Source organism: Hyperolius riggenbachi, chromosome 1 (assembly GCF_040937935.1).
Source record: "Hyperolius riggenbachi isolate aHypRig1 chromosome 1, aHypRig1.pri, whole genome shotgun sequence".
Taxonomy (NCBI): domain Eukaryota; kingdom Metazoa; phylum Chordata; class Amphibia; order Anura; family Hyperoliidae; genus Hyperolius; species Hyperolius riggenbachi.
The window spans coordinates 353,333,135-353,355,948 of record NC_090646.1 but is presented as its reverse complement, the minus strand read 5'-3'; the positions used below and the strand labels follow the sequence as shown (position 1 = coordinate 353,355,948).

Below are 22,814 nucleotides of genomic sequence, written 5' to 3'. Positions count from 1 at the left end.
AAGCTCCTAGCTCTTGGAAATGTTTATTATGATACAGAAAACATCCCCTCTATTTGTAGATAAATAATAATACACGATGGACCATAATAAGGATCTAAAGAATCATTGAGAAGGACAACAATAAAAAAAAAACCCCACACAGAATGGTTTTATCATAACAAACGATCTCCAAAACAGAAAAAGGTTTACTACATCTTGTTTCTAAAAACACATCATGACAGGCAAGGAGATTAATTATTTTCCATCTAGATTACCTATTAGCTGTTTCTATGCCAAACAAAGTGAAGCACTAGTGCTTTTATTCACTTACTAGGTGTTTGTCTGTGATTTCCATTAGCTTTATTAATAGTAACAGGAAAAAAAGAAGGAGTAATTACTATAGGACCGTGCCTGGCAATGAAAGTCTCAATATACACGAACGGACAAAAGATTGGGTATGCATATTTATATTCAGAATTTTTGCACTAGTTGCTCCTAAAATGTTGTGGAGCCACGTTCTATGAAAAATATAGCTTTGGATAAGTCTCTATGAGCTTGCCACTGGAATTTTTGCCCATTCCTCTAGGCAAAACTGCTCCAGCTCCTTTATATTCTTTGGTTTTCGCTTGCAAACAGCAATCTTCAAGTCGGACCACAGATTCTGTATTGGATTGAGGTCTGGGCTTTAACTAGGCCAGTCCAACACATTTAAAGGTTTCCCCTTATAGGCCCATACACACGTCGGATTTGCGCGAACGACGGGTCGTTTGAACGTTCCGTCGTTCGCACGTTTCCGCATGAAATCCGGCGTGTGTACAGACTATCGTTCGGGAGATAAGACTGGTTACCAACGATCCGCCGGGCGGATCGCTGGTAACCAGTCTTATCTCCCGAACGATAGTCTGTACACACGCCGGATTTCATGCGGAAACGTGCGAACGACGGAACGTTCAAACGACCCGTCGTTCGCGCAAATCCGACGTGTGTATGGGCCTTAAACCACTCAAGTGTTGCATAGCCATATAGTTTGGGTCATTGTCCTGGTTGAACGTGAGCCTCCATCCCAGTCTCAAATCCGTGGCAGACTGACAGAGATTTTGCTGAATAATATCCCTGTATTTAGCAACACCCATATTTTCCTTGACTCAGGCCAGTTTCCCAATCCCTGCTGCTGAAAAACATTTCCCCAGCATGATACTGCCACCACCATGTTTCACTGGAAAAAGTTCAATTGTAGGCTCATTTGACCAGAGCAACTTCCTCCATACATTTGGGGAATCGCCATCATGCCTTTGGCAAACTCAAAATGTGCCTTCTTATGTTTAATACGTATAGAACTCCAATTTCACTATCACGGACTTTTGAAGGTAATTGGTTGTACCCGGTCTTTGTAAGGGCTTCACAGCAAATGTGGGTGAAAACATATGCACATGCCAATTTTCAGTTTATTACTATCTATCTATCTATCTATCTATCTATCTATCTATCTATCTATCTATCTATCTATCTTCACCAACTAAGACTATTTTGTGCAGATCCACATTTAACACACCTAAAGTGAACCCGAGGTGAGAGTAATATGGAAGCTGCCATATTTGTTTCCTTTTAAACCACCTCCTTAGCGATAACCCCCGAGTCAGGCTCGGGATGGAAATCCGCAGCTCTTAGCAGTAATCCCGAGCTGGATCCATGGGAGGTGTGGAATGTGCAGGGCTGCCGCAGATCTATCTAGCAGTATGATTTTTAGGGTCTGAAACTTTGAGAAAAAATTGCAGCGCTTTTGGAAAATAAATCTGGAAATAATCATACCGCCAGGGAGGTTAAACCATACCAGTTACCGAGCAGCCCTGCTTTATTGTTTGAATCACACCAGAAACAAGCATAAAGCTAATGTTCTCAGTTCTCACAGTATTGCCAGAAACACCTGATCTGCATATGCTCGTTCAGGGCCTATGGCTGAAAATATTAGAGGCAGAAGATCAGCAGGGCTGCTCGGTAACTGGTATGGCTTAAAAGGAAATAAATATGGCCGCCTCCATATAACATCTCGAGTTCACTTTAAAATCACAGGTTGGAAAGTAACAAAATAGGTACAAAGCAAAAGGATGAATACTTTTGGCCAAAATGGGCAATCTACAGCTTAGGCCAAAAGTGTGTGCTTGCACTTCTGAAGTGGTGGCTAGCTGCTACTGCAACTGTGTATGGGTGGACTGAAGTGAGTAGGGAAACAATGCACGCAAGTGAACGTTAGATCAGACTAGATGGCCACCCACCTTTGCATTTAGCAAATAAATAAGCATGGTCCCTGCAGTGTAATGCTGACTTTTGACAGCACTCTGTACCTAAGTGTCCATGGTAATGGGCAGTGTGTACTTACACAAATGGATACAGCATTCTTGTCCATCACCTGCAAAGCTGTGACAGACTCTTCTCTGAAAAAAAATCTAATTTCTATACAAGATTTGAAGGGAGCACCTAGACTTGAGCTTAACTACAACAGTGCCCAGCAAAGCAGTAGCACAGACACTAAAAATCCGCCTATAAATGGATCAGCCCAAAGATCAGAAAGGTAGGTAGGACACAGATACACACTACACTAAAAGCAAGAATAACTATCTAGTCACATTGGTGCCTATTGGATTGCTTTCTGGTGTGGAGACACTTTCATATTCTGAATTTGTGGACTACTGTGCCATTGAACATGCTAAGCCATGGATCTGCTGCTTTCCTTTCCTGGCTTTTATAATTCCTCTCCTCCCAGAAGTAAAAACCTGACACTTCAGTGGTAACCTGAATAAGTGTCCAGTTAAGATTTTAACAGCCTCTATCTGGATGACTAGTTGTCCAGATAGAATGTAGTGGTTAACAATACAAGATATTAGATCTGGATTAACCACTTGAGGACCTAGGGCTTTCTACCCCTTAAGGACCGGCCACTTTTTTTCCATTCAGACCACTGCAGCTTTCACGGTTTATTGCTCGCTCATACAACCTACCACCTAAATGAATTTTGGCTCCTTTTCTTGTCACTAATAAAGCTTTCTTTTGGTGCTATTTGATTGCTCCTGCGATTTTTACTTTTTATTATATTCATCAAAAAAGACATGAATTTTGGCAAAAAAATGATTTTTTTAACTTTCTGTGCTGACATTTTTCAAATAAAGTAAAATTTCTGTATACATGCAGCGTGAAAAATGTGGACAAACATGTTTTGGATAAAAAAAAAAAACCCATTCAGTGTATATTTATTGGTTTGGGTAAAAGTTATAGCGTTTACAAACTATGGTGCAAAAAGTGAATTTTCCCATTTTCAAGCATCTATGACTTTTCTGACCCCCTGTCATGTTTCATGAGGGGCTAGAATTCCAGGATAGTATAAATACCCCCCAAATGACCCCATTTTGGAAAGAAGACATCCCAAAGTATTCACTGAGAGGCATAGTGAGTTCATAGAAGATATTTTTTGTCACAAGTAAGCGGAAAATGACACTTTGTGACAAAAAAAAAAAAAAAAAAAAAAAGTTTCAATTTCTTCTAACTTGCGACAAAAAAAAATTAAAATCTGCCACGGACTCACCATGCCCCTCTCTGAATACCTTGAAGGGTCTACTTTCCAAAATGGGGTCATTTGTGGGGTGTGTTTACTGTCCTGACATTTTGGGGGGTGCTAAATTGTAAGCACCCCTGTAAAGCCTAAAGGTGCTCATTGGACTTTGGACCCCTTAGCGCAGTTAGGCTGCAAAAAAGTGCCACACGTGGTATTGCCGTACTCAGGAGAAGTAGTATAATGTGTTTTGGGGTGTATTTTTACACATACCCATGTTGGGTGGGAGAAATATCTCTGTAAATGACAATTTGTTAATTTTTTTTTTACACACAATTGTCCATTTACTGAGATCTTTCTCTCACTCAGCATGGGTATGTGTAAAAATACACCCCAAAACACATTATACTACTTCTGAGTACGGCGATACCACATGTGTGGCACTTTTTTGCACCCTAACTGCGCTAAAGGGCCCAAAGTCCAATGAGTACCTTTAGGATTTCACAGGTCATTTTGAGAAATTTCGTTTCAAGACTACTCCTCACGGTTTAGGGCCCCTAAAATGCCAGGGCAGTATAGGAACCCCACAAATGACCCCATTCTAGAAAGAAGACACCCAAACGTATTCCGTTAGGAGTATGGTGAGTTCATAGAAGATTTTATTTTTTGTCACAAGTTAGCGGAAAATGACACTTTGTGAAAAAACACAATTAAAATCAATTTCCGCTAACGAACTGCGCTAAGGGGCCCAAAGTCCAATGAGTACCTTTAGGATTTCACAGGTCATTTTTGTTTCAAGACTACTCCTCACGGTTTAGGGCCCCTAAAATGCCAGGGCAGTATAGGAACTCCACTAATGACCCCATTTTAGAAAGAAGACACCCCAAGGTATTCCGTTAGGAGTATGGTGAGTTCATAGAAGTTTTTATTTTTTTGTCACAAGTTAGCGGAAATTGATTTTAATTGTTTTTTTTCACAAAGTGTCATTTTCCGCTAACTTGTGACAAAAAATAAAATCTTCTATGAACTCACCATACTCCTAACGGAATACGTTTGGGTGTCTTCTTTCTAGAATGGGGTCATTTGTGGGGTTCCTATACTGCCCTGGCATTTTAGGGGCCCTAAACCGTGAGGAGTAGTCTAGAAAACAAATGCCTCAAAATGACCTGTGATTAGGACGTTGGGCCCCTTAGCGCACCTAGGCTGCAAAAAAGTGTCACACGTGGTATCGCCGTACTCAGGAGAAGTAGTATAATGTGTTTTGGGGTGTAGGGGCAGGTTAGGGGCTGATTGATGGGTGGCAGTGACAGGGGGTGATTGATGGGTGGCAGTGACAGGGGGTGATTGATGGGTGATTGACAGGTGATCAGTGGGTTATTACAGGGAAGAACAGATGTAAATATTGCACTGGCGAATTGATAAGGGGGGGGGGGGGTCTGAGGGCAATCTGAGCGTGTAGGCGGGTGATTGGGTGCCCGCAAGGGGCAGATTAGGGTCTGATCTGATGGGTAACAGTGACAGGTGGTGATAGGGGGTGATTGATGGGTGATTAGTGGGTGTTTAGAGGAGAGAATAGATGTAAACACTGCGCTTGGGTGGTGATCTGATGTCGGATCTGCGGGCGATCTATTGGTGTGGGTGGGTGATCAGATTGCCCGCAAGGGGCAGGTTAGGGGCTGATTGATGGGTGGAAGTGACAGGGGGTGATTGATGGGTGGCAGTGACAGGGGATCGCGTCACGGATGACGCGATCGCTCCGCCCATGCCCTTAAATGGACCGCCACCTCTGTGGGTGAGCCGGTCCTTAAGGGCTCCACTTCCCGGCCGCCTCTGTGCGTTAGGCGGTCAGGAAGTGGTTAATACACAGGCAATTAAGTTTTTTCTGATCTGTTTCTACCATTTTATAGTTGGGTTCCATACCTCTAGGGAAACAAGTAAATATTTATGCACACTGATAAGAGCATTCACATGAAAATAAAATTGACTTTTGTGTCCATTTAAAGTTTTTAAAAAAGGGACTGAAGTTGGAAAATGCCATGATTCCAGAAATAGTTACCTCAAATGATAAGGTGATATTCATTGAACTGTATTACATTCCTGCCGTTAGTCTCCTATGTACAGCTTGGCATTTCTCAACAGGTATTGCAGTTATGCCTCCAACACATATACAGGATCTTCTAAAAAAAATTAGCATATTGTGATAAAGTTCATTATTTTCTGTAATGTACTGATAAACATTAGACTTTCATATGTTTCAGATTCATTACACACAACTGAAGTAGTTCAAGCCTTTTATTGTTTTTCTTATTGATGATTTTGGCATACAGCTCATGAAAACCCAGATTTCCTATTTCTCAGAAAATTAGCACATTTCATCCGACCAATAAAAGAAAAGTGTTTTTAAAACAAAAAAAAAGTCAACCTTCAAATAATTATGTTCAGTTATGCACTCAATACTTGGTCGGGAATCCTTTTGCAGAAATGACTGCTTCAATGCGGCGTGGCATGGAGGCAATCAGCCTGTGGCACTGCTCAGGTGTTATGGAGGCCCAGGATGCTTCGATAGCGGCCTTAAGCTCATCCAGAGTGTTGGGTCTTGCGTCTCTCAACTTTCTCTTCACAATATCCTACAGATTCTCTATGGGGTTCAGGTCAGGAGAGTTGGCTGGCCAATTGAGCACAGTAATACCATGGTCAGTAAACCATTTACCAGTGGTTTTGGCACTGTGAGCAGGTGCCAGGTCGTGCTGAAAAATTAAATCTTTATCTCCATAAAGCTATTCAGCAGATGGAAGCATGAAGTGCTCCAAAATCTCCTGATAGCCATCTGCATTGACCCTGTCCTTGATAAAACACAGTGGACCAACACCAGCAGCTGACATGGCACCCCAGACCATCACTGACTGTGGGTACTTGACACTGGACTTCAGGCATTTTGGCATTTCCCTCTCCCCAGTCTTCCTCCAGACTCTGGCACCTTGATTTCCGCATGACATGTAAAAGTTGCTTTCATCCGAGAAAAGTTATTTGGACCACTGAGCAACAGTCCAGTGCTGCTTCTCTGTAGCCCAGGTCAAGCGCTTCTGCCGCTGTTTCTGGTTCAAAAGTGGGTTCATGCTTTCATCCGCTGAAAAGCTTTATGGAGATGAAGATTTCATTTTTCAGCATGACCTGGCACCTGCCCACAGTGCCAAAACTACTGGTAAATGGTTTACTGACCATGGTATTACTGTGCTCAATTGGCCTGCCAACTCTCCTGACCTGAACCCCATAGAGAATCTGTGGGATATTGTGAAGAGAAAGTTGAAAGATGCAAGACCCAACACTCTGGATGAGCTTAAGGCCGCTATTGAAGCATCCTGGGCCTCCATAACACCTGAGCAGTGCCACAGGCTGATTGCCTCCATGCCACGCCGCATTGAAGCAGTAATTTCTGCAAAAGGATTCCCGACCAATTTGCCATTTGCATAACTGAAAATAATTATTTGAAGGTTGAATTTTTTTGTTTTAAAAACACTTTTCTTTTATTGATCGGATGAAATATGCTAATTTTTTGAGATAGCAAATTTGTGTTTTCATGAGCTGTATGCCAAAATTATCAATAAGAAAAACAATAAAAGGCTTGAACTACTTCAGTTGTGTGTAATGAATCTAAAATATATGAAAGTCTAATGCTTATCAGTACATTACAGAAAATAATGAACTTTATCACAATATGCTAATTTTTTGAGAAGATCTTGTAGTTTGTTTTCTGATACATCTAAAAGAGAGGCTCATAGAAAGTGCACCTACCCTGTCCTACAAGTCTCCCAATTGCATTACATAGTGACTTGGTCAAGCAGTCCCTGCTTGACTGATTAACCCTCCCAAAAAGTCCTCTTTTTGCATTGAAATAAATCTGGTTCAGATATGTTACAATCAGTGTTTAACATCTTTATCTGCCCAGCTTTAAAAGTCATAAAAATGACCCTCACATCAGTGCTTTTCAAGCAATTAAGCATGGTACACACCATGCAATTTCCCATCAGATAGATGAGTCGAATAGATAATTTGACAGGTCCGATCTGATTACTGATCATTTTTCTGATCGATTTGCATAGAAGTGATCAGAAAATCAATCAGAAAAACGATCAGAAATGCGATCGGATCGGTCGGAAATTATCTACTGACCAATCTAACTGATGGGAAATTGCATGGTGTGTACCAGGCATTACACTCCTGTATACCACAGTCATGAACCTACAGTAGGTCTGATTCATGACTATAGAATCCAGCACCCGAAACTACTGCTAGACCAGGTTGTCTCCTTCAGTCTTGGTCCGTGTCTACCTTTTTCAGATAAGTCAGAGTTCACCATCAGCTGCCAGAGATTTTGCTAATGCCTGGTACACACCATGCAATTTCCCATCAGATAGATCGGTCAAGGTAATTTCCAACAGATCCAATCGGATTTCCGATCGTTTTTTCTGATCGATTTTCTGATCACTTCAATGCAATTTCGATCACAAAAACTATCGGAAATCAGGCCTGTCAGAAATTATCTATCGACTCATCTATCTGATGAGAAATTGCATTGTGTGTACCAGGCTTAATCATTCTGCTAAGATAGAAGAATGAAGATGGATAGATGTTCTAGGTTTCTTGCTCTCCATGCTCCCATCCATTTAGTAAATCCTGTGAGATTGTGTGTCCTGTTCAAGTTCTGATGTTGCATGTTTAGCATTGAGTGCTGGTCTTGGTCTTGCTTGATGCTTTCTGAGAACCCCACCAGCCCTGACACTACCTATATGCAGCATGGTCTTAAGCCATATTGTCTGTATATTCACCCCCCATACCTGAGCTGGCTCTGGCAGCCATTACCAAGAAGTTCTCCCATGCATAGCCAAATAGTGATACAGCAGGTTCACTTGCTCTAACTAGCAACCATAACAACACTTTTTCAATTTGTAAGGATCAGCATTCTTTCTTAAATCCTGTAAAGAAAACATGTTTTTTACACAGTGGAAAGATGTTGTTATGCATTTATATAGCCCATGCAGCTTCAGAAGTGATTTCTAAAGTAAATAGCTCCAAGACAAAAATATAGTCATGGTCTAATGTCCCTAACATTGACTAAGACCAATTTTCTTTGTGAGGTAAAAAGCAGTAAATGTATCTGATGTTTTGGGAATGCAGGAGGAATCTGAAGTGCCAGGAGGAAATCCACACAAACACAGAGGAACATACAAACTCTATGTAGATAGTGTCCATGCCGAGATTTGAACCTGGTTTAATATAAGCGCTATAAGACAAGAGTGCTATCCACAATTCCACCATGCCACCTTAGAATCTCTTCTAGGCTTTAACTGGAGTCTGTGTCCCCACTGCAGAGATTTTCCCTTGCTTCCCATCCATTTAACCTCTACAGCATTAATACTGACCCAGGAAATTAGGAAACATTATTTAAATATAATAGGAAATTTTCGAAACTGCAGGTGCCTTTATGCAATGGACAGCACTCTCACCTTGCAACACTGGGTTCCCGGTTTGAAATCCCAGCCAGGGCACGATTTGCATGGAGTGTTATTTTCTCCCTGTGTCCGTGTGGGTTTCCTCCAGACATCCCAGAAACATAGATACATTAACTGAATTCCCCCCATATTGTCCCAAGACTATGATGGACATAAGACTAGGGTAGGCATTAGATTGTGAGCTCCTCTTAGAGACAGTTAGTGACAAGACTATATACTCTGTGCTGCAGAAAATGTCTACACTATATAAAAATACTAAATAATATCTTAAACCCAGAAGCTCAAATACTGGTTGTTATTTATATTCAGTTTCACTCCACCCCTTTTACCATGATCCTTCCTGCTTCTCAAAATGTCATGACTCATTAGTTGGGCTGCCCAACACTGTGATGATATAACAACAAACGTGAGAGGCAATAAAGGATGGTGCTAAATTAATATCTACAGAATCATCTTCAAGGTAAGTGAACTGAAGCTTCATATCCCTCAAAAGAAAAAATATGGAGCTTTGCCTTTAAATTACCCCTGATCTCGATTTAAATTAAATGTTTTTAAATGCTTTTTTTTTTTTTTTTTTTTTTTTTAATTTGTTGTGCTGCACTTTCCTCCCCCTCTAGAGCCCCCCTGTCCCTCACTCTGCTCAGCCAAAATATTTGACTTGAGCAGAATGTCGATGATGGGCAGGGAGAAAGTGTCAGTCCTTGCTTCTCTCTGCCAGTCCTCAGGATGCATCCGCCTGCCGAGGATTATTGCAGATCGCACAGTCAGCTTACTGCAATAGATCCTGCGGATCCGATGCACTGTTACAAGAGTGAACGGCTCCTATTTATAAAATAGGAGCCGTTCACTGTCTGTTAAGCTATGAGCAAGGAATGGACAAAAAATGTCCGTTCTTCGCTCAAGTGGGAACAGAGCCTAATAATGTTAACATTAATAAACATCAGAAGATTCTTCAGTGTACAGAAAGATAGACAGTATACTTGCTAGTGAACAGAGGCGCCAGTAGGATAAAATGGTCTAAAAACTTTAAAATTTGCTGGGGAGGCAGTGGTGGATTTACCTTTAGAAAGCAGACACGATTACCGTCAGATTCAAGTAAATATATTTATTGTATAATAAATATATTTACTTGAATCTGACAGTAATCGTGTTTTTAGAACATTTTATCCTACTGGCTCCTCTGTTCTATAGCAAGTATACTGTGTCCACCCTTGGTGGAGGGCTAACCTGCCCCCTTCTTTCCTATCTAGAGAGAGCGACTTCTTATCCCTGAGTGAGGACAGGTCTAATCTCCTCACCTGCCTATACAATGGTTGCCTGGAAGTTAACCCTCGTTTGTGAGTAATCTCATTCTCACGCTTTTACTCTCCAACGTATTCCAATACATACTACACTATATTGGGCTCTCAGTGTTTTTATGTTTTTTAGAAAGATAGACAGAAATGTAGGCACCAACATGAATCTGTATCTTCTAGTCTATGACTGGTATAAGAGATTATACCTACCTGGTATCTTTCTTAATTGAAGCAAGCATTTCTTCTAAGGCTCCAACAAACTGGAACAAACAAGAAAGAAAGACAATCAATTGCAAAACATGGAAACTATTTTTATTTTTTAATTAAGGTCCTGCGACCAACTCACCAGATCTTATTGATCAGTGATTGCTCTTGGAAAATGTTAGTTTTCAAACTTCTAAAATACTAAGCCAAACTCTAGATACCAGTGAAGGTATAAGCTGGAGTGACGAAGTGGCGCTCAGAAGTTCCTTGGGAGCCTGAGTTCAGCTACCATGTAGCCGAACTGTGGGCATCAGTGGTGTGTTTTTGTAAGCAGCACCCGGAGTGCAGGTTTCATGCAGCAAAACTCTGGATACCAGCAGAGGCAGTGAGTAAATTGTCGCACAGCATTTGGCTATTATGTAGCGGAATGGTGCTCATAACGTTAGCAGTAGGGGGGGGGGGGTAGTTTTAGGTGTAGGTGGGGAAAGTTTAGTGTGAGGTATAGGTTAGGGAAGCCAATAACAGATTATTGGTAACATTTTGGTAATAGTCTACAGTAGAATCAGACGCCCATATTACTGAGCGCCTCTATTATATTTATGCTCTGAATTGCATGGTAAAGAAACAGCTCCAAATACTGAAGTATCAATTGTGCAAGTAAAAGTAAAAATAAAATATAATTTCTGTTCAATTCCCAAAGATTGTTTTTCTGTTTTACTTACATTTCCACAAGCAGATTTTAAACATGAATGGGGGCGCAAAGATAATAGACAGATGAAAAGGATAAATTATGTTCCATGCAACTCTGCTTCTTTTTTTTTTTCTTTTTTTTAATCTATTCATAACCTATTTTTCCAGAAGAAAATTAAAAAATGACAAAGCAAAAAAAGGTCATTCTGCTCTAACTGTTGTTCTCTGCCACAAACATGGTCAATGCTATTACATGAGACTAAGCAATTAAGTATTTGAAGGTATAGTGTTCATTCAGCTTTATTCTCCCATTAGCAGTAGTAGGACTACAATTCCAAGGCTTTTACTGACCCCAAGTGGAGGGGAAGCACACAGCATGTTCATTTATATTGCTGTGGGCAGATGATTATTATTGTTACAGTATGCTGCATTATACATTTCACAATATAACTGCATCCCTCAAATTGAAAATAGAAATGGGAGACTGCAGTAAAGTTCTTACAGCAAGATACAATTAAGCTTATTTTCAGATGAGAACGAGGCTACAGGAAGGCAGCACCGCTGACAGCTGGATAGAGGAAAGTGCAGGTTATCTATGGAACTATAGAACTACACTTCTCTGTATACCCCTCGTACTTGCATAACCAACATGGATGATGTTTGTTCCATTTGACAATATACCAGTAGGTGGATTACTCAGAGTCTGATTAAGAATTAGGGGCAACCCATGTCCTCAGCACATTGATTCTGATTGACGTCCTTTGATTTTGATGAAACTTGGTGTATCTAGTGCCCTTACATACCGTGTTTCATCGAAAATAAGACAATGTCATATTAATTTTAGCCCAAAATAATGAGATAGATCTTATTTTCGAGGAGGGCTTACAATTTTGTTCCCCAGTGGCAGCCCCCAGCCCTATAAAGCCCTTCCCTCCCTTATGTGCTTCCCTGTAGTCCAGAACGGCAGCCCCAGCCCAGTAAAGCCTTTCCCTCCCTCAGCAGAGTGGCGAGCGGAGCATTACAGCAGATAAAACTCACCGGCTTCCGACGTGGCAGCAATAACTTCTCTCCTCAGTAGCGCCAGGGTTCCTCTGTTTGACAACGGCGGCTCATGTCATGTGACGCGGACGTGCGTGCGTCACAAATCACGAGAGCCGCCGTTGACAAGGAGAGGAAGCTGGACGCTGCTGAGGAGAGACGTTAACGCTGGCATGTCTGAAGCCAGTGAGTTTCCTCTGCTGTAATGCTTTGCTCTCCACTCTGCAGAGGGAGGGAGGGAGCGAAAGGTCTCATTTTCGGGGGATGTCTTATATTCCAAGCTTGCTTGAAATATAAGATAGGCCTTATTTTCGGGGGGAGGTTCTATTTTCAGTGAAACACGGTAGTTATGAATAGAAATGCAGGGAAAAAATTCTGCCTTTCCTTCATAAGTTACTAAGTGCTAATTATTTTAATTTTCTTTAAAAATCAGTCCAGAAAAAGTGTCCAGAAATATTAAAGTGCCATTTTTTCAGCATTTAGATGAGATGCAGACCTGGGCAATCTGTCATTTTAAAGCTCTTTTGTTGGGCTTAAAATCTTGTTTGAGACATAACAAAATTTAGAATAACATTTTCTGTAAAGTTTTTAATTTACATTTTTTCAAAAACTGCAATTTTTTTTTTTTTTTTAATTCACAAAATTACTTTGCACTGTACTCTTACCCCTCTCAAAGTCCTTAGCGGTAACCCCGAGTCAGGCTCGAAACGGAATGCCGCAGCTCAGAGTGATATTCCCGAATTGGATCCCTCAGAGGTGTGCAATGTGTAGGGCTGCAGATCTATCTAGCAATATGTTTTTTTAATCTAAAAGCGTGAGGGAAAATTGCACCGCTTTTTAACAATAAATTTGGAAATAATCATACCACCAGGGAGGTTAATTTTGGGATCATATTAGGTTCAGATCATACAGGAAGTACAAGTTCCACATTTATGCAGAAAATGTCAATTTAATGTAAAATACAGCAAAGTCCCTGTTATTTGGAACTTGGCAATCGGAAGTCTCAACTAACCGGCATGCCTGATGGATAACGGGGGACTTTCTTTTTGGTCGTTTGCAGCCTTTAAAATACCTACTGAGCCTCCAGCGACGTCTAGCAGCTTTTCTGCAGCTCCTAGCACAGGGCAAACTTTGTGTGGCCTGGGGCCGCATGCTGCGGATCACGGGCCACATGCCTTAAATGTCTCCCCTTTTCCCTCCACCCTTCCTGCAGTCGTGAGCAGAAGAATACGAAGGGTTAAAAGTCACCTACTCGCAGCTTCCTTCGTCTGGTCTCCATGGCCACAGGGTGTCATGTGACATGTGTCACACACTGCCTGCCAGCATTTAAATGGTGTGTCAAGTGAAGCCCTGTTGCCATGATGCTGGAATAGGTGATCAGGGGAGTTTTAACCCTCTGTTATCGCCCACTCGCAACTCTGCAGGGGAGGGGGGAGGAATCCATCCACCTATCGGTGGGCAAAATTTACAGTACATGTGAGTGCGCAAGTTTACCCAGCACTGTCCTAGGGGCTACCGTGCATGCAAGTCGGCTTGTCACATATCCCGATGTGGGCCAGGTAACATGCCAGGCGTCTGTGCACATAGTAAGCTGCAAAGCTGCTAGGAGCCCGCTAGGTGCTGCAGGGAAGCTCAGTATGTACTTCAGTCAAATCAACTACAGCCAAAAGCTCAGCACAAGAGCCAGTCAAATGGGATTGTTTATAAAAGTATGAAGATGGCGGCATCCCTTTTCCTCTCCAGACAGAAGGCACTGCTCTGCAGGTTACCTGGTGTTTTCCCCTCCCTTTTCTAGAGATCACAGCAGGCAGCTGGGGCCTGGCAGGCAGAGAACAGAGCAAATCAGTTCAAAGGTGGGAGGCTCAATGTTGGTCAGCATGGGTACAAGTAACTCCGCCACCTTTGCACGTGAGGAGTGCTTGCTAGTGGTAGCACTATCACAAGAGGACTGTCATGGAGGAGTTAATACTGGGGGTGCGGTTTGTTACTGGGGTCTGTCCCTGAGGAGCAATCTGTAACTGCTTCGTTTTTATTGTGCAGACATGTATACCCTGGCCTATTGCCATACTTCATTAGGGCATGATTCACTTCAGCTTGGACCCATCCAATTCAAGTTGAGACTGCACCTTAACATTTTTAGAGGGTGAAAACCCATCCAACCTTTGGGGAGCAGTTTCAGTGTTTTCCATAGGTGCTGTTCTTCCTAGATATGCCACTGTATTTAAAGTAAACCTGAGATGTTATAAAAAAAAAAATATATATATATACATCCAGCCCCCGTCAGGCTTGGTCCGTCACTGCCTCCTCCGCTAGAAGTCCCGGTAATGCAGCCAGTCGGGGTGTAGTGCACATGCTCAGCCCAAGCCGCGTGCCCCCGTCGTCGGGAAGGTTCTGCGCCTGCGCAGTACTACTAGCAGGCGCAGACTGCTCCCAGCCAGACTGCACTAACTGGCTGAATTACTGGGACTTATAGCGGAGGATCCAGGCGGAGGAGGACAGTGAGGGATCGATTAGCCTGAAGAGGGCTGGAAGAAACTACAGGTATGTATCCTTTTTGTCATCTCTGCTATACTTTAACATATTTCTGTTATGAGTGCAAACTTTCTTATGAGTTGAAAAAGTGGTGCTAGTCCAGTTTAGGGGACCCAGCAGGAAACCTCATAGGGGACAGTTCTCCAATCACAGCACTCTCTTATAATAGAAAGCATTGTGATTGGTCAAATAGTGTGGACATAGTTTACTACAATCTATCTGAAACCTAGCCGTTCGAGAGGATGCCGTCGACCCAATCACATCACCGGAATTTCCCTATGAGGTTTCCTGCTGGGTCCCCTAAACTAGACTTGTGCTGTAAGTTTAATATCATAAAAATATATAAGAATAAGGTGAAATATATAGTGAGAGCATATATAATACTAGAACATAAGGACACACTAACCAGGGACACGATAGCAGTTAGAAGACATAAACTGTACTGCAGCATGAATGTGAGGTGTGCAGAGTATGACAATGATTGGCTGATTGGTGATGCTGCCTTGTCACGTCTATTTATCTAGTCCTCGTGAGCAGGTGCTGGAACAGATTAAAAACGATGCTACTGCCGATAAACACAAATACAACTGCATGTCATAATGACAATGTAACGCTATGCTGGCTTCAGTATAAGGCTGCAGCAGAAAAGTTCTGTCACTTCCCTGAGAACTCCATTCAAAAGATAAAAGATGTAGGAGTTCGCCTTGGCTGCAGCGCTGCTTCTCCCTCACCTTCTCCAGCCTCCACTCCCCCTGCTCTCTCCTCTCGGAAGCCATAAACTCGCATCGTGACAATAGCCTCACAAAATTCAATTCCAACCGGGACTTGGCCATGACAGCCACAGCTGCTGCTGTTCCCAGTCTCCGGAAGTGCTATGTAGCAGCAGCACACAGCGCCACCTCACATCCTGCGCGTCCTGATTACAACGCCGTTGTAATGTCTGATTGCGCTGCCCGGAAGCTCCCTTTCACACTGAGTAGCACGCATGCTCAGTGTGAAGTTAATGATGCTGCTGGAGTTAAAATACTAAATATCTCCGCTCCCACACCTCTTACACTTCCCAAATTTTCAGGGTAGGGAGGGAACCCCCAGAACGACCTCTATGCCGAATTGCAGCCCCCGAGACCCGCTGGTTCAGGAGATAGATTAGAGAAATCTATCTCGGGAACCAGCGGGTCTCGGGGGCTGCAATTTAGCATAGAGGTCGTTCGGGGGCTTCCCTCCCTACCCTGAAAATTTGGGGAGTGTAAGAGGTGTGGTAGCGGAGATATTTAGTATTTTACCTCCAGCAGCATCATTCTATAGGAAATGTGGCCGCACAGTCTCCTACTGCGCATGCGGGGCAGCGCAAATCAACAGGCAGCATAATCAGACACAACACCGTCTTGGAACTTGGCGATGCATTGCTACGAAGGCAGATGGAGAAACTACCGGAAGGGGGCGCTTGTGTCTGAAGCACAGACTGTACTGCACTGCAGTGCACACTAGGACATAAGGACAGTCACCAGCAGCCACAGAGGAAACACACCTGTCCGCAGCAGCAGTGTACTTCGCAGAACTTTCCTCAGAAAATCTGTACCCGGAGGGCTGTTTCATTTGGTCTTCTTGATCAGATACTATATGCATAAATTCCACTCATGATTATATCTTACTCATGATGATATTTGATCAGTAGTAAAATAACGTATGCTAATTTATCATTTTTCTCTGTAGTTATATCTTCAGGAAAAAAAAGTTATACAATATATCTTTCACATTTGAACGTGGAGGAAGTTGTACTGAATTCCTCGCATTCTCTGAATGCTTGCAGACTTTGATGTCCGAGCATGTCACATAACATAATCACATTCTCATCCCACGTGCCTGTTCCAAACTGCACCGATGTGTAGGCGAGCTGGTATCTACTACCCAGTTCAACAAAGGAGAGAGAGCAGGAAGGGCATACAATAGGTTATTTCGTTGGCGCACCTGCAAAAAAGGACAATTAAAGTAAACCTGAGATGAAAGATATCTCAGGGTCTATACTTACCTGGCGGTTCATTTCTTTCTGGATTTATGGGTCTAAAAGCCGTACACTTTTTTTTCAAGAATTTTAGGCCTCCGATTCATAGTCATAACTCACCAAAATGTATCAGAATAAAGGTCTTGTAGACCTCCTGTGTGTAATAAAAGACTAGAACACAAAATTGTTGAAGTAATTAAATATAAACTTAAAAAATAGTGAAGCTGTACAAATAAGGCACCAGACTATACAGTATGTACATATAAATCTAATACACCTGCGTGTGGTATGTTTTGAAACAAGGAATGGCACAGAGGACGAGATCACAATTGGGGCAGTAGAAGCGTGATTTCTTTCAGACTTTTTTCCCTTTGCTATCTTAGACCTCTTGCACACTGCACGCGATTCCGATTCAGATTCTGCGTTTTAATCGGTTTTTAAATCCGATTCCGATTTGCAGTGTGCAAGGAGGAAACTGCAAATCAGAATCGGATGTAAAAACTGATTAAAAAGCGGAGTCTGAATCGGAATCGCTTGCAGTGTGCAAGAGGCCTTAGGTGGCAGGCAGAGAGTAGTCAAAACTCACGCAGAGGTCCGTGAAGGCGGCAGGCATAGAGTAGTCAAAATCCAGGCAGAGTTCGGTGCAGGCAGAGAGAAGTCAAAATCCAGGCAGAGGTTGGTTCAGGCTGCAGACAGAGAGTAGTCAAAATCCAGGCAAAAATCGGTAAGTAAGGCAGAAGCACTTAGCTCAGAAGCAGCTGGAAACCAAATGGCTATATTGTTAACATCCTGTGCTTTCAAATGAGCTTATCTGCCATCTGTGCCATGGCAGGGGAGAGATCAAATTACAACTAGTGATTAGAGACAAATGTGGAGGAATTAGACACCCATGGCTATAATTACTAGGTAATGCCCAGTGGTGTTGATTCAGGGATTTTATCTGATTGCCATCTGGAGTAGGGAAGGAATTTTTCCCTTTTGGCGCTAATCGGACCATGCCTTGTAAGGGTTTTTCGCCTTCTTTTGGACAGGGCTGTGGAGTCGGAGTCGGGGCAATTTTGGGTGCCTGGAGTCGGAGTCGGGAAAAATGCACCGACTCCGACTCCTAATGAATTTAAACTGTAATTAAAATAGAAAATATGATAAAATGTTCTATTTCTCAGATAATAGTCATCATAAATAATTTATACATATAGCTGTGCTAAGTTCACAAAAATAAAATAAACCGATCAAAATTAGTTACTTGTGCAGCTTAAATAAAGCAGTCCCCATATTTTTAAAGTCAGATATGCACATCTGATTGTGACTGTATATATGATGTGTACACAGGAATCTCTTATATATACTAAATAACATCTATGCTGTAAGTATAAAGCCTGATGTGCAGCCCTGTCACTAATAGAGATGGTCAATGAGATGGAAATAATTCTGTGTTGATTCTGATTTATGCAAATGAAATCAAATAATTTGATATGTTGTTAAAATTTGGTTTGGTGACTACGAATTAAATGGTACCTGAGAAGGATGAAAAGAAAAGTTTTATACATACCTGGGGCCTCTTCCAGCCCCCTTCAGGCTAATCAGTCCCTCGCTGTCCACCTCCACCACCTGGATCTTCTGCTATGAGTCCTGGTAATTCAGCCAGTCAGCGCAGTGCGGCCGCATGCTGCTTCCACAGCCAGGAACATTCTGCACCTGCGCATAGGCTCGGACTGAGCCACCGAACCACCGATAGTCCCATCGGTGGGCCCCGGCTGCCCCGCCTCTTGGGGGCCCCAGAGCTAAGAGGGAGGGGGGCACAGCTTGGAAGGGGGGGAATTGGGCACAGAGCGGCGGGGAGGAGAATAGCTACAGAGCTTCAGATGATGCTAGCTCCGCATGCCGCTGCTGCCTACTGGTCTCCGCCTCCTGTAGTGACGCTGTCCAATCACGCTCTCGCAGGAAGTACTGCGAGAGTGTGATTGGACAGCGTCATTACAGGAGACGGAGACCAGTAGGCAGCAGCGGCATGCGGACCTAGCATCATCTGAAGCTCGGTAAGCTATTTTCCGCTTGCTGTTGGCTGCACTTCTGGAGGAGGGGGGTGCGCGGAAGGGGGGGGCCCTAGGTGAGGGAGGGGGGAGGCTTTCCCGCTGATATGTGCCCGCTGCCCCCCCTTCCAAGCTGGGGGGGACTTGCATTTTGTGGGGGTATCTGCCACCAACCTGATTGCATTGTGTGGGGGTATCTGCAGCCAACCTGATTACATTTTGTGGGGGTATCTGCAGCCAACCTGTTTGCATTTTGTGGGGGTATCTGCAGCCAACCTGATTGCATTTTGTGGGGGTATTTGCCGCCAACCTGATTGCATTTTTTGGGGGTATCTGCAGCCAACCTGATTGCATTTTGTGGGGGTATCTGCCACCAACCTGATTGCATTGTGTGGGGGTATCTGCAGCCAACCTGATTGCATTGTGTGGGGGTATCTGCAGCCAACCTGATTGCATTGTGCGGGGGTATCTGCAGCCAACCTGATTGCATTTTGTGGGGGTATCTACCACCAACCTGATTGCATTTTGTGGCACCAACCTGATTGCATTGTGTGGGGGTATCTGCAGCCAACCTGATTGCATTGTGTGGGGGTATCTGCAGCCAACCTGATTGCATTTTGTGGGGGTATCTGCAGCCAACCTGATTGCATTTTGTGGGGGTATCTGCAGCCAACCTGATTGCATTTTGTGGGGGTATCTGCCGTCAACCTGATTGCATTTTGTGGGGGTATCTGCCGTCAACCTGATTGCATTTTGTGGGGGTATCTGCCAGCAACCTGATTGCATTTTGTAGGGGTATCTGTCACCAACCTGATTGCATTTTGTCGGGGTATCTGCAGCCAACCTGATTGCATTTTGTGGGGGTATCTGCAGCCAACCTGATTGCATTTTGTGGGGGTATCTGCAGCCAACCTGATTGCATTTTGTGGGGGTATCTGCAGCCAACCTGATTGCATTTTGTGAGGGTATCTGCAGCCAACCTGATTGCATTTTGTGGGGGTATCTGCCGTCAACCTGATTGCATTTTGTGGGGGTATCTGCCGTCAACCTGATTGCATTTTGTGGGGGTATCTGCCAGCAACCTGATTGCATTTTGTACGGGTATCTGTCACCAACCTGATTGCATTGTGTGGGGGTATCTGCAGCCAACCTGATTGCATTTTGTAGGGGTATCTATCACCAACCTGATTGCATTTTGTGGGGGTATCTGCAGCCAACCTGATTGCATTTTGTGGGGGTATCTGCCGTCAACCTGTTTGCATTGTGTGGGGGTATCTGCAGCCAACCTGATTGCATTTTGTGGGGGTATCTGCAGCCCACCTGTTTGCATTTTGTGGGGGTATCTGCAGCCCACCTGTTTGCATTTTGTGGGGGTATCTGCAGCCCACCTGATTGCATTTTGTGGGGGTATCTGCCACCAACCTGATTGCATTTTGTGGGGGTATCTGCCACCAACCTGATTGCATTTTGTGGGGGTATCTGCCACCAACCTGATTGCATTTTGTGGGGGTATCTGCCACCAACCTGCTTGCATTTTGTGTGGGTATCTGCAGCCAACCTGATTGCATTTTGTGGGGGTATCTGCAGCCAACCTGTTTGCATTTTGTGGGGGTATCTGCAGCCAACCTGATTGCATTTTGTGGGGGTATCTGCAGCCAACCTGACTGCATCTTGTAGGGGTATCTGCAGCCAACCTGATTGCATTTTGTGGGGGTATCTGTCGTCAACCTGATTGCATCTTGTGGGAGTATCTGCCGTCAACCTGATTGCATTTTGTGGGGGTATCTGCAGCCCACCTGATTGCATTTTGTGGGGGTATCTGCCACCAACCTGATTGCATTTTGTGGGGGTATCTGCCACCAACCTGATTGCATTTTGTGGGGGTATCTGCCACCAACCTGATTGCATTTTGTGGGGGTATCTGCCACCAACCTGATTGCATTTTGTGGGGGTATCTGCAGCCAACCTGTTTGCATTTTGTGGGGGTATCTGCAGCCAACCTGATTGCATTATGTGGGGGTATCTGCAGCCAACCTGATTGCATTATGTGGGGGTATCTGCAGCCAACCTGATTGCATTATGTGGGGGTATCTGCAGCCAACCTGATTGCATTTTGTGGGGGTATCTGCCACCAACCTGATTGCATTTTGTGGGGGTATCTGCCACCAACCTGATTGCATTGTGTGGGGGCATCTGCCGTCAACCTGATTGACCCACAGTTACATTGCCTAGGGCCTGATAGATGTTCTTTGTTCTGGTCTGTACCTTTTACAAGTACTCTTACCAAGGACTAGTTTTAGTCTATGACTAAAGGGAATAAATATGGCAGTCTCCATATCCTTCTCACTTCAGTTGTCTTCTAAAATTCCTAAGCGTTGGCAGTTAAGAGACAAATTTCATGTTACATACTTTCAATCAACAAGATTGTAATATGCAAATTAGAGGAGTCGGTGGAATCCTAAACTGAGGAGTCGGAGTCGGTGGATTTTTGTACCGACTCCACAGGCCTGCTTTTGGATCAACAGGGATATGTGAGGGAGCAGGGCACTGTTGTACTTGTTTTCTGGTTGAACTCGATGGACGTATGTCTTTTTTTTAGCCTAAATAACTATGTAACTATGTAGACAGGCTAAACTCTCTATATGTGTACAGGCTACATTTCTCTGTTTACGTTCTATCCTGTGCAAGATTGGGTCCAGATGAGGGATCAGACAGGCTAAACTTCCCCACCGGAATCCACAGGAAGAAGAGTGTAGAAGGGGATCCCGGTGGCCTGTAGGAGACCCCTGGAGTCCTGCTGGACAGTGCAGATCATGCGCGGGACCTAGGTAAGAAACTGGAGCAGTATTTTTAGCTAGCCCGAGCGTAGCTCTGACTTACCACCCCAGCTTCTAATTCTTAGCCTGAGCTACGCTCGGGAATACCGCCAGGGGGGGTTAAGCCCTCTTGAGGCTGGTCAGTCCCTTGCCGACTCAGCAGGTGGCTCCTGTCCCCTGCAGTAAGACCCGGTAGCCTGGCAGAGTCGCGTATTCACGGCCTGGGCGTGTGCGCTCCATTAGTTGTGCTTCCATCACCAGGAGTGTGCTACACAAGCACAGAATGCTCCCAGTCGGGGGAGCGTGCGCCTCCAGGCCGAGCATGCCAGGCTTTCGAGTCGTATTGTGGGGGACAGGAGCCAGGGACTGAGCAGCCTCAAGGGGGCTTTAGGAAGCCCCAGGTAAATATGGTAGCTTAGATGTCTTTCATCTTAGGTACAAAGGACTCATGAGGCCAAAAAATACTAGTTTTACTTATCTGGAGCTTCTTCCTGCCCCTAGAAGTCATCCCTTTCTCTTCGGGGTTCCGCTGGCAGATTATAAGGATAGTCGACCCCAATGGGTCGACACCTTCTGAGCAGGCGAGCACACGCACAGACGCCCACATCACCAGGAGCATACTGCACCTGTGCAGTACTACTGTGCAAGCACAGTACGCTCCCGGGGCGTGGGCATGCTCTTGCGCAGACCTGCGCATTAGCAGAAAGCACCGACCCATTGGGTTGGTGATCCTTACAGACTGCCAGTGGTTTGACCCTATGATCCTCTCCGCATTGTTGATGACTCTGATGTTTGAGTCTGTCGTTTGCAGATGTGCATGCATACCAGACGACAATGGAGGAGCAGAGGATAGACTTGATGGTAGCTGTATAGAGGCAGGCCAGTAGTTCCCATGACATTCTGAACTTCCTTAGTTGCCTCAAAAAGAGCAGTCTTTGCTGAGCCTTCTTCTGAATGATACTGGAATTCACCTCCCACCGCAGATCGTCTGTGATTGTGGTGCCCAAGAACCGAGCGCTGGACACCCTGGGGACAACAATGGAGCGATAGGGGGATAGCTTTGTTCTTGTGATGTCATGTTCCCCCCCAACACACATTGCAACAGAATGTATCCAGAGGTGCCCCCAAGTAATACAATTACAGAAATGCTTAATCTCGTCACAGTATGCTTGCT

General features: G+C 44.0%; 1 protein-coding gene across 1 annotated transcript in view; it reads right to left on the bottom strand.

Annotated features, from left to right (window-relative positions):
- The window catches only part of USE1 (unconventional SNARE in the ER 1), a 56,410-nt gene extending 40,721 nt beyond the window's left edge, over positions 1-15,689 (bottom strand). Inside the window, exons 1-2 of the mRNA XM_068234135.1 lie at positions 15,524-15,689; positions 10,539-10,588 (exon numbers count right to left, since the gene is read on the bottom strand). Coding sequence (XP_068090236.1) covers positions 10,539-10,588; positions 15,524-15,625 — 152 coding nt within the window. The 5' untranslated portion in view covers positions 15,626-15,689. The remainder of the gene's footprint in view (positions 1-10,538; positions 10,589-15,523) is intronic.
- Positions 15,690-22,814: the final 7,125 nt, after the last annotated feature.